The 11,892-nt window shown below is 41.3% G+C and overlaps 1 protein-coding gene across 2 annotated transcripts; it reads right to left on the reverse strand.

The window, feature by feature from the left end:
• Nucleotides 1-1,406: 1,406 nt before the first annotated feature.
• sel1l (SEL1L adaptor subunit of SYVN1 ubiquitin ligase) lies at nucleotides 1,407-11,403 on the reverse strand. Of its 2 annotated transcripts, none has more exons than XM_070849339.1 (21): nucleotides 10,857-11,403; nucleotides 10,673-10,710; nucleotides 10,004-10,199; nucleotides 8,746-8,913; nucleotides 8,225-8,330; nucleotides 7,527-7,689; nucleotides 7,355-7,408; nucleotides 7,162-7,221; nucleotides 6,990-7,071; nucleotides 6,701-6,855; nucleotides 6,441-6,497; nucleotides 6,284-6,352; nucleotides 5,806-5,883; nucleotides 5,553-5,615; nucleotides 5,283-5,370; nucleotides 4,869-5,017; nucleotides 4,456-4,621; nucleotides 4,158-4,232; nucleotides 3,818-3,990; nucleotides 3,580-3,708; nucleotides 1,407-3,423 (listed from the first exon to the last, which is right to left on the reverse strand). In XM_070849339.1, exons 1-21 carry the CDS (start codon nucleotides 10,942-10,944, stop codon nucleotides 3,151-3,153), a joined length of 2,430 nt encoding a protein of 809 aa, XP_070705440.1. In that variant the 5' UTR covers nucleotides 10,945-11,403; the 3' UTR covers nucleotides 1,407-3,150. The 2 variants fall into 2 exon arrangements, with proteins under 2 accessions (XP_070705440.1, XP_070705439.1); XM_070849338.1 differs by having other exon boundaries at nucleotides 4,158-4,235.
• Nucleotides 11,404-11,892: the final 489 nt, after the last annotated feature.

Raw genomic sequence — 11,892 nt, forward strand, 5'->3', positions numbered from 1 at the left:
TGAAAGAGAAAACTGAATCTAAAGCTTGAACTCTCACAGATAACAGGTTGGTTTGGTGTGGTGTGTGTGTGTGTTTGTGTGTGTGTGTGTGTGTGTGTGATGTGGACAGACCTGAGGAGGGGACTGAGGCAGAGGGACTCATGTCTGGGCACTGGAACAGAGGATGTTTGAAGCTCACCGGTCGAGTTTTCTCCGGAAACTCCTGAGAAGGAAACGAGAGAGATAAAGATGTCGCTGCCAGGTCTAAACCTTTTAAAGTCCTTTATTTTCCAACAAACGTTAAACATGTGTCCTATGTGAGACATTTGGAGAGACACACAGGAAACCTGACTTAGTTTTTATTTTCTCATTTCTCCTCTACCTTGTTCATCCATTATGTTTTCTTTAGTCTGATACAACTATGCTTGTTCTGCACATACTCAGGATGCCTGCTGGTCCATGTGGTATAGTCAGTTGTCCCCAACCCACAGTAACCTGTCTCTTATGGGAAAAGTAGGTTACCCTTTGTTACACACTCACAAAATGTTTGTTTCTTTCATTTTGTCCAGTTCTGTGACTTTTTCACTAAATGTGCAAATCAAGGCCTTTTAGTCAAAGTTAGTTAATAACTGACTTTCCTGTTCCTGCCATCAGAGTTGGATTTTAGTGAGTGATAAAAGCAGGTGTAAACAGTACCTTGTTGAGGGCCTCCTTGCTGTAGTGTCGTATCCCCTCCTCATACTCCCACCACCAGTCGTTGCCTTAGAGAGGAGGATTATTTCCAAAAGGTCCATTTGAAAATCATCCCATGGCCCAACATTCTTCAAATAAATGTATCAAACAAGCAGTTTTCCTTTGACAATGTCATTTACAGCACAAAACCTACGTCAGTTTTTACTTTGGTCGGAGATGTACATGTACCTCTAAATAAATAGCTTTTTGTTACCAGTTCATAACATAATAACCACAAACAACCTGTCTAAAAGAAAAAAAAAGGCCCCGTTTCAGAGGCTGTTGTAACAATAAATGCGGGCACATAGCCTCACATGTGGTCTGCCCTCCTGCTTGTTCTAGCACTTACCTTTGACAGAGCAGGACGTGAGCACACATGTTGCCACGGCGATCCAAAGCCACTCCATAGTAGTGCGTATGTGCCAGTCAATGGGTCGCCCCTACGGACTGCACAATGTGATGCCGAGTTTTACAGCACTGTCGCTTTGTCTCGCCCACCCTCTAAAGCTGAGTGACGACCTGCAGGTCCAGTGAGAGCCGCTCTGCCGGTTCAATCACTGTCAGCAATACGACACCTCAGAACAATAATAAGACTTCATGTTTTCTACATCAAAACATTTGTGACTTTCAAATAACCTTTGATAGTAGCATTTAAGCAGTGAATACAACATTCAAAACCATTAAATATCCATATATCATTTATTAATTTCTTTATAAACTTGTATCTGCGATGGTAAAAATGCAGTCTTCGACAATCTTGACCAGTGTTTCATTTTAGACAAATTGTGAGTTGTGTATCGATTTGTGAATGCAGGAAACAGTTTGGAATAATTTTCATATTGTCCTGCAAATATCATTTTACTGTCCTTTTTTTTTTTTTTTTCCTTATACTTCGTACACTTCATGCAGATGTATTGGCAGATAATGTCTCAATAATTCTAACAACAAGCACATATTGTGGAAATGAACAAATGGGCTGCATGTGGCAAAATCAGAAGTTTCTAATCTTGTATTGATAAATACTGTCTGGTCTAGCCATGGCTTCATTTTTCAGACTATGGCCCATCTGAGCTGAAAAGTGTAGGCAGAGCTCAAACATGGACTTTTGGTGAGGGGGTGGAAATTCTCACAACAGCTGAGGTTGTGTAACCAAACACACACACACACACACAGAAAAAACTAATCCACTTCCTCTAATGTAGAAACAATCCAGAGTTTGAGGCCCTGCTATCTTTAAAGCTGCTCCAGTTTCTGCCTCGGCTAGCACAAGGCTTAATAAACAAAAAAATCTGGCATGTGGCATGAGAGAACTATTGAACTACCATCCAAAAACCGACCACTAGAATAAAATCAAAGCCCGTTGATGGAAATGTTTCACACAGATGTACGAAACACCTTCAAAACCTGCATACATCTGTTCTTCTAACATTTTCTCTTTTAACTGAATTAAATAAAAAGCCTGTGCGCTCTGCTTTCACCATGCCTGGAGTGTGAAAGACAAGTCTGGATGAATTTTCAAACAGGATCTGCGTCAAAGATTTCAGTGACAGCTTAGTTTTGACTGACTTCAGCAGCTTCTCGTTCTTTCTCTGTCTGCCATGTTGAAAGTGTAACAAACATCAACCTGTGTGCTTAAAATCAAATTAACCATTCAGGAGAGCTTTTCTATCAGTTTAAGTAAACCACTTAACATGTTTCTTCTTCTTACACTAATGACACAACATGGCTTTAGTACATTTTAGCACTGTAACAAACAAACAACTAATGAATGCAAAAACTCAATGAAAAAAAAAAAAAAAATCAATGCAAGTTTTGTTCACTCAAATATCTGAAAAAGGTGCCTAAAATTAAAATTTTGCAAAATGATGAGAAAACATGCAAACCATGACTTTCTTTAGCAAATGGATCAGAGCTAGCAAATAAAATTATTTTAGTTCATATTTTTTTCTAAAAACTGCTCAAAATTCGGATTGAAGCAGTTCGGCTGAGTATAATTCTCTCAAAAAAAGGAAAGTGAGAAGAAACTAAAGCACATATCAGATTCCAACTATGTTGATTAGCCAAAATGCCTTTGATCTGGCAACTGCAAGGCTATTTCCATGGTGAGGACACGGGTGCTTCTGGCAGTATCCTGAGTCACAGACTAGCAAGTCCAAAGTCTGTGTTATCATCTCAACACTCTCCCTCTGTAGCATTGTTCATGAGCACCCCCACTGCCTTTCTACAGCACAGGACCAGTATATTCGAAATGGAAAAAGGTAGTTGTGAGACAGCACAGGTCAACATCTCAGTCTTCTTTTAGCATGTGGAAGGGAGCGGGCAGAGGAAGAGGAGCTCAAACTAGCAGGTATTCAGCTAGTAAGCAGCAGCTGCTCCATGGGGCGGGCTGGCAGAGCCTCTTGTCTGTCTTTTACTGCCCTCGCTCCGTCTGGCTTCCTCTCACTGCTGCTCCTCTTCCTCCTGGGCCGGGCCCTCGGCTTGTGTTTCTCCCTGACCCTCGGGCTCGGCCTGGGCTTGCGACGGTTCCTGAGGTGGTCTAGGAGGGGGCGCGGGGGCCGGGGCAGGTGGGCGAGGGGGAACTATGATTTGGTGTTGACGCTGTCTGTAGGCGATGACTGTGCCCAACAGCAGGGCGATGACGGTCATGAGGTAGAGGTCCCACTCCGGGCCCAGAAGCTGGTCCAGATCCACCTGAGAAATCAACTCCTTTAACTGACGGGAGCCAAAGCCAAATGAGAGGACGAAGGACAAAGACATATATGATTAATATCAGTTCCCTCTGATGAGGCTTTTAACTCGGTTGAATTACTGTTTAGAGTTTCTATTTCAAAGCCAAATTGGCACAGCTCCAGTTTGAGAGGTACTCACATTAAGATCCTGCAGGTACTGCAGAGTGTAAACCAGGCCCAGCTTGCACAGGGCCAGGAAAACTGGGACCTGAGCGTCAGGACTGGCTTCTGCGGCCATGTCGTAGAAACGCTTGGCTAAATGGATGTCCTGCAGAGCCACATGAGACAATTCTGACTCACAAACGGGTCTGTGCATCTTTGAATTTGAGAGCAATGCATCCATTCACTATGTGTACTGTGTGAATCTCCATGCCCACCTGTTTGATGCCAAGGCCTTTCTCATGCATGTAACCCAGGTTAAACATGGCCTGGGCACTGTGCTGCTGCTCTGATGCCAGTCTGTAGTGGATGACAGCTGTCTCATAGTCCACATCTGTCCCATAGCCGTAGAAGTGGTAGTCGCCTAGCTTTATCCTTGCTACAGTGTAACCTGGGAAAAACAATCCCATGCGTCAACTTTCACTCTAAACAGTAGCCAATAACTCTCAACTACCTTTCTTCATGTAAACCAGTCACAGATGGATTAGCAATAAAGAAGAAATGCAAAAAAATAAATCTAGCACAGAGATAACATGGACAGAGTGTGTATGAACTCACCTTGTGCTGCAGCTCTTGTCCAGTGGAGCAAAGCACGAGGGTAGGTCTCGTTCTCACTGAAGATTTTCGCTCCTTCTACTTGTTCCAAAGCCAAAAAATATGAAAAGGTTAGGATGTTAGAAAGTATGTGGGTTATCATACTTTTTACTTTGAAAGTTAGTAACCATCTTCCACAGGATCAGAGAATACTAACAGTGACATAAAGACTGCAAAAGTTAAAGACAAACATGATGTGCTTTTAAAACACCCTTTCTTTCTTTCCTTCCTGTCGTGACACTACTGTTTTGGTCTTTCTTACTCTGGTCCAGAATGAAGGCCACGTTGCTCTGGGCCACCTCGTAGCCCTGCTCAGCCAGCAGCAGATACTGGACCAGTGCAGCATCTGTATCACCCTCCTTGAAGCTGCCGTAGGCCGTCATGAGACGTTCTGACCAGCGACCGCGCTCACACACGTTCTTGAAAAGCTGCAACGAACATATAGGCACACAGTGTGACAAACCAAAACACTGGGCCCATGTAACAGTGCCACACAGATGTCACTGTAGCTGTTTTATAAGGTTTGTGATTTATAAATTGTATCCCTTTCCAGCATGCAATACACTACAAAACTGTAAAGAAAGAAGAGCCACACAACATAACAACATGGACGATTAATTGCTGGATCACAGCAGAGAGACGTTCTCAATTGTCATCATTTCAACAGTGCCTCACCTCCACAGCAGTGTGGCAGGAGCGCATCACACCAGTACCAGTGGCGTGCATCTGGGCCAAGTTGTAGAAGGCCAGGATGTGGCCTGTCTGTGAGGCCAGGTTGAAGAATTTAAGTGCCTGCTTGTAGTCACGCTTCACACCAATGCCATCTGAGGAACGACAGGAAGAAGGGATGAGACAGTGAATCAAATGAAGGAGAAAATAAATACTCTAGTCAACAATGAATAAAAAATAAGCAAAGAGAAAGACACTCTGAGGGCTAGAGAAAGAAAACAGATCATTCAAATCTTCAGATTCAGTATTAAAATTTACCAGAAAACAACAAAAACCTATGAAAGGGGGACGTTGTGTACCACATGCATAGGTGTACACACATATATGCACAGATACACACATTCAGCACTCATCACTCACTGTAATACATGGTGCCCAGCTGGAGTTGTCCGTCTACCCAGCCCTGCTCTGCTGCCTTCTGGAAGTATTTCAGTGCCAACTCATAGTTCTGAAGACGCAAAACACACAAATTTCATGTGGCTGCTCTCATTTCAGCACGAGTGACAGTCTGGCAGGTTACTGTCAAAATGAAAACCTCATAGTCCAAAGAACCATACTGAGATTTAAATGTAACCTTATTCCAATTCAAAAAATGTAGGGTTATGATTATAATGTGTAAAGGTTTATTACCACTGGAACGCCTCTTCCATATAGGTAGGCCATGCCCAGGCCACTCTGCCCCACTGGATTACCCTGGATGAAGAAAAAGCAACAGGCAAATGAAAAGGCTAGATAATGACTAAATAACACGCGTCACCTAAGGAGGCAGAAGTGTGGTCCTCTCTAGAGGTAATATGAGTGCTACTTTAATGGCAAGATTTAAAGAGTAAATTATTCAGTTCAAATGGAGATGAAGACATTTAGTCTTCAGCTTCATTCTTACCAAATCAGAGGCCTTCTTAAAGTACTGCAGGGCTGTCTCGTTGTTCTGAGGGAGAAACTCGCTGCCTTCTGAGTACATCTGAAGGACAGAAGGAATCATGTCTCTTAGAAATCAAAAAGTCAAATACAAATGCACTGCACCACGCACAGTTAAAAAAAACAAAACCAATTCCAAATCATTGGCTTTATTTACTTTGGATTCAATCTAGACCACCTCTCTGCTCTCCAACTCACTGACTGCTTCTGGGCTACATATTGATAATGTTTGCAAACACAGTAGTGAAACAGATGGGTTAAAAGAACCTATTTGCATATTCGGAAGTTTTTATAGCTAAGGGACAATGTCCAGCAAGCTTGTCGGTGTAAAAAGAAGTACTTTAATAAAACTGTCTCAGTGCAAACAAATGAGGCAGTTCCTTCAACTGTTCCCACAGGCTAATAGAGAGACAAAAAAGGGCCACCAAGGATAGCTCACTCACCTTGCCGAGGAAAGCCATGGCATGCGTGTTCCCTGCATTTGCGGCCTGGGTGAAGTAGTCATACGCCCTCTGTTGGATAGGAAACGTCAGAAATTCACTGACCAGTGTAAATTACAATCATAAGAATACAACACTGAACAAGAAAAAGAAATGTCACCTGATGGTTCTGTTCTACTCCACGTCCTCCATGCAGGTGTAGCTGACCTAATCCCACCTGTCAGGAGAAAAGTTAGTTAACTTCAGTGACACATAATCAGAATTTAAAAAAACATAAAAAAAAAAAAAAAACTTGCATTACATTTCAGATTGATACTTTCCATTCACTCAGTGATGTGATAATGTCTTCCTTCCTGATATGATCAATACATTTAGTCAGATACTTGTTTGGTATGGGAATTGATGATGACCCTATTTTACCTGAGCTTGTACATCTCCTTTCTCAGCTAGAAACTGATAGTACTGGATCAAGTCCTCTTCCAACATCCCATTGGCAGATCCCAGGTTCTCCACCTCATCCAGCAGCCTGATCCTCTGCACCGCTGAGCCCCCTGTCAGGGACACGTCGCTGGCCACTGGAGGTGGTGACGAAGAGTAGAGTGGAGAAAACGCCGGTGGAGGAGAAACAATTTTGATCACATTATTTGTCCAACAAGAACCAGAGCATCACACCTGAATATTGCATTTAAAAATAGCAGTAAATGCTCACCCTGATTTGCCACAAGCCTGTAGTGTGTTAGCGCAGACTCACAGCTCTGGGGAACACCCACACCTCCCCAGTATCTGTATCCCTAATGAAACAATGAGAGGAAATGTCATTTTCTGAAAAAATGAAGTGACTGTGTCATTAGTCCACTGAGAAAAAAAACAACAAAACTCACCAGAATCATATGAGCTACCAAGTTTCCACCAAGTGCGCCGAAGGTGTAGTAAACCAAGGCCTGAAAATCAGAGAACGTAGGTAATATGTGAATACTTGTAGGGAAAACAGACAAATGTTACATGACATTATATTTGCAAAAGTTTTTGTAATAGGTGTATTACAGTAACCAGGCATACAGAACAAAAAAGTACCTTAGCCTGACTTGAGTTAACACCAAGTCCTGCTGCGTACAGAAAGCCAAGAGCCTTTGGAAAAGTAAACATAGCACAGTGTTACACAACTGATCCTCTAAGCACAAACTCAGCATGTTTAATAAAATGTCAGGTCAAAATGGTTTCAACACATTTTGAATGAGGTCTTTACCATCTGAGCTTTAGGTGAGCCCTCCATGGCAAGGTTCTCAAACATTTCTTTGGCCTTGGTGACGTTCTGGTTCATGTAGTCTCCAAACAGCATGGCATACGCCACCTTCTCCATGGCTTTCTGGTGGCCCTTCTCTGCGACTTTCAGCAGCTTTTCGTATAATCTGAGACAGTGGTTGGATAAGCAGAGGTGAATTCAGAGTGAATTCAGATTGACATATGCATTATAAAAATAATGTGAACATAACAAACAGTACGACACCTAAAGCAAATAAGGATGTGCTGAGCAAAGTCACATGGAATTACAGCACACATAAAACAGATGTGGCCATACCACAACTAAATGTAGGAGGCTCAAGTGGTTCTAGGTTTTAATTTACTGTATTGCAAAAGAAACATCTTATTCTCAGCTTGTATGAGCTTGCTGGTCTTCCACCAGTCCTGATGGTTTAGATGAAAAAAAAAAGAAAAAAAAAAAAGAAGATCTGCCATTATCAGTGTGGTTTGATCTAACGCACTGCTTCATCTCCCTTGGATTCTGTCTTTCTGAGATGAAATGGTCATTTATTTTTCATCTTTGTCCCATTTCTAGACTTCAAGCTAATTATCAAGCCATGAAGAGAACCAAGAAGTGTTTCTTGCAGCCATATATACAGATATACAAAAACCGATGGAATAAATTAGATGGAAGGAACTCACTCTTTTTTCTGGGTCTTCCTGGTGGTGGCATTGAGCATACGCAGCACCGTCTGATACTGCTCCTCAGCCTCCTCCGCCTGCAGTCTCTGCTGTGCCTGCTCCTCCGCTAAGGGAAAGAGAGGAGAGGCCAATAACATGCAGATGAAAAAAAAAAAAAAAAAAAAAACATACAAAACTTTGGCAGCAAAGAGGCAATAGCAATTTCGGAAATTAAACCATGATGTATTCTTAGACTGATTTCCATCATCAGTTTTAGAAGCTGTTGAACTTTTCAAGGGCTTTTATTTTGACAGGCATAAAACAGCCAATAAATAAATTCTTTAACAATTCATCTTTTATTTATTGGGTTTGTGGGGGAAATTAGTGAAACACAAAAAATAAAAACACCTTCATCCAACCAGTTTAGTAAATGACTGCATTCTGGCTTCAAAAAAGACACCAAAGGTAGTTTTGAGTTTGTCCCATTTGCTTTGAGCAAACATTTACATTGTGACAGCCAAGGTATTAAGTTGAAGACTTACTCTCACAGAAACCCCACTTCTTGTCCTGGTCATAGTCGTAGGTTGTGGCGCACCACAGCCGTCCATCCCCCCGTCCATCAGTGGTGCAGTCCAAGTACTCCGTCCTCTGGAAGAGGAACGGGAAGATGCACGGCTCTCCATGGGCTGTTCCTCCATTCACCACAGGGACTGTATTAAAAAACAAAACAAAATTACAATAAACAAAACAGAGAAATAAAGTAACTACAACTGGATATAGTAATGATGACGTATAATTAGTTACAATCTGATTGCTGACTGCATAAGCACTTTTTAAATCACTTTCATTGTGTTTATGATAGATAGATAGATAGATAGATAGATAGATAGATAGATATTATTATCTAATTATCATTTTATTCACATTTCATTTTCATAGTTTTTTTTCCTTTATTTCTGTGTCAAATAAATTCACATGCGTGTACAGGTACAACTGGAGTGACAATAAACATCTTGAATCTGGATTCATGTCCATCGTGATCTCTTTATTTCTATGAAACAACAGTTCCAGATTTACAACTTACAACTTTACAACTATTAACCATCCAAAGTGTGTTAATCTTAATAAATGTCAGTAAGTCTCCATCTACAAAAAGGCCAAATGTTAGAGAAGATGCAGCAGGATAAGTACTAACGACCCCCATGTAAAATGATGTAACTGACTGCAAGAGGAGCCACAGGTGCAAAGCGCTGTTAATTTCTCATGGGGTTTAACCGTTTACCCAATATGGCACAGCCCTGAAACTACGCGCGTCTTTGCTTGGCTTGGAGTCAGCAAAACTGAAACCAGGATAACATAGCTTACAAAAAAAGACAAGACAGTCGTCATTCTCAAAAACAGGTGTGATTTAAGATAAGGGGAATTCCTGAGGGCACTGGAGAATCAGTAAAGCTACTGAGAGCTCATCACTGCTACAGGCCAGCCATGTTAGCCATAAAAGCTTATATATGTGCTAAAATGTTATTATATAACCAAACCAGCCAAGTGGTTCATAAATCCTTGTTAACACAGTTATGAGAAACCTTGTAGGAAAAAAAAAAGACTGAAATAACAAGCTATCATAATTCTAATATTTCAGTGGGTGTCTACATGCAACTGCCTATTTTGCAGTGGTATTCAAGTACCTGATTGGACCAAGTGCATGCTCAAAGTTAACCAAAGAGTTATTCTTTCCTTCTTCTGAATGCACTTAATAAAGTATTTAGAGTTCACTGTTAGAGCAAAAATGTTAGTACTTACCCTCTTTAGGTTTCTCCTCAACTGGAGGAGGCTGCTCAGGCAGGTCCTCCTTCTCCTCTCCCTCCAGTACATCCCCAGGTGACTGTTTCTCCTCTTCTGGCTGCGAGACATCATGACTGGAGGTCACTGAGGCGCCAGCTACAATTCTTGAAGCCAGACGCACGTCTTCCTCTTCAGAGTCTGGATCATGGTAAGACTGCAGAGAGAAACAATCAGTTATTGTCTCTGCATATCAAAAGAGTTTGAATACAGCTGTATAAGGCAAAAGCTATGGATGACTAAAATGACTTAAAAAAACATTTAAATTTGACAATGATTTACATCTCTCAAAAGTCTTGCAACACTGTCACTTTAAAATATCTTTTTTATTGCATTAGGAAAAGATCAACAGTTTTATCCAATAACTCAGACAGGCTTAAAATGATCCATCTCTGTTGCAGTGAGAACATATGATGCAGACAAATCAAACCCTGACATAACACACAGAGTAAGGCAGTAAATGTGGAATGTCAAATTCAGCTCATAAAGGGTAAAGGGATCAGATAAAACCCCTGGTAGTGACACACAGTGGTTTACTTACAATCACATTTCTAACTCACAAGCCGAGTCAATCATTATCGGGTTTGATATGCAATCTTTAAGATAAATATCGAATAGTTAATGGTGTACCTTTAGCTCTGGTGCGTCATTACCGTGTTGCTCTTCATCTGAAAAGTAATAACATGGCAGAAGTAAAGACAGTGTTAACTTGACATGAACAGAACTGTTCGCCAAATGTGGACAGCTGCTTGCTACAGTTTAAGACACATACAACCACTCGTGTCTGCAGGTCTTGACCAGTTGATATACTTACCAGCTGTTATTCCTTTGAAGAAGACTACCAACAGGACGGTCAAAAAATAAAACGTTTTTGCCGTCTTTAAATGCCTCCTGTAGCCCATTGTTGACAAGCTAACAATCTGCTAGCTGTGGCTGCTGCTATTTCTATCACCAAACATTCAGCTACAGTTGAGTCACACTATGATACACTGCATGAATTATCACACACACACGGTCAATAAAACGGAACCGTGTTCACTCTGGATAACGACTTGTTTAATTTTAGCTGCTGTGACTGTCAACCCAGCTAACAAATTTAAACGCAAAGCTACGCTAGCAGAGTTGTAACTGGATGAATTGACGTTTAACGTTAGCTAGCTAACAAGCTAGTGTTACATAGCCGCACAAAAGACCAAATAAACAGCCAAATATTTGCAAGAGACCCAGGTCCTCGGTCTAAAAATAGGTTGTCGAGTATCCCTTGGTACTTCAAAACATCTGAAAGACGCTAAATTTTTATCCTTTGATTCATATTAACCAGATACTACTTAGCTACCCATGTTAAGCCCCTACTACGGATCGACACTTCCTATTCTCGCAATTCGACCAATCACAGCGCGCTTAGTTTGACAGTAGCCAATCAGCGGGGACTAAAGACGTGTCAGCGAATCAGGTGCGTACACAGTTATGTTTCTAGTTGATGGGTTTGTCCACGACACCAAAACACGTTATGAAGGTAACAATCATCAGGAGGCTCCTGTTTTGGACGCATTTTAGAAGCACCATGAACTTCAAGGAAATAAAATGCTCCAAAATATGGCTTGGGACGGATTTGAAGTTTGTATGAACCTGCATTGTGACAACTCAAAGGATACTTGTTGTAAAAAGTGCAATTAGAGGTTTTTTGTAATGGTGTTACCACTTGTGTTATGACTCTTTATGTGTAGTCTAGTTATGTGGTGTCCTGGTGTTCTATTTTGCTTTTGTTTTAGGCCGACTCACCAAAGCAAAGTCCTATTAAATATGGTTAAATTAAATCTTGGATTTCTGAGCCTGACATTACTGGTTCC

The sequence above is a fragment of the Pempheris klunzingeri genome, chromosome 18, assembly GCF_042242105.1.
Source record: "Pempheris klunzingeri isolate RE-2024b chromosome 18, fPemKlu1.hap1, whole genome shotgun sequence".
Taxonomy (NCBI): Eukaryota; Metazoa; Chordata; class Actinopteri; order Acropomatiformes; family Pempheridae; genus Pempheris; species Pempheris klunzingeri.

What these genes read in the sequence shown, in the direction of transcription:
- sel1l (XM_070849338.1), bottom strand. Translation starts at nt 10,944, where the DNA reads ATGGGCTACAGGAGGCATTTAAAGACGGCAAAAACGTTTTATTTTTTG. An exon ending in GAAGTGGGGTTTCTGTGAGA is followed by an intron (nt 8,331 to 8,745) that starts GTAAGTCTTCAA and finishes TCTTTCCCTTAG; the next exon opens with CGGAGGAGCAGGCACAGCAG. An exon ending in CCTGCCACACTGCTGTGGAG is followed by an intron (nt 4,622 to 4,868) that starts GTGAGGCACTGT and finishes TGTTCGTTGCAG; the next exon opens with CTTTTCAAGAACGTGTGTGA.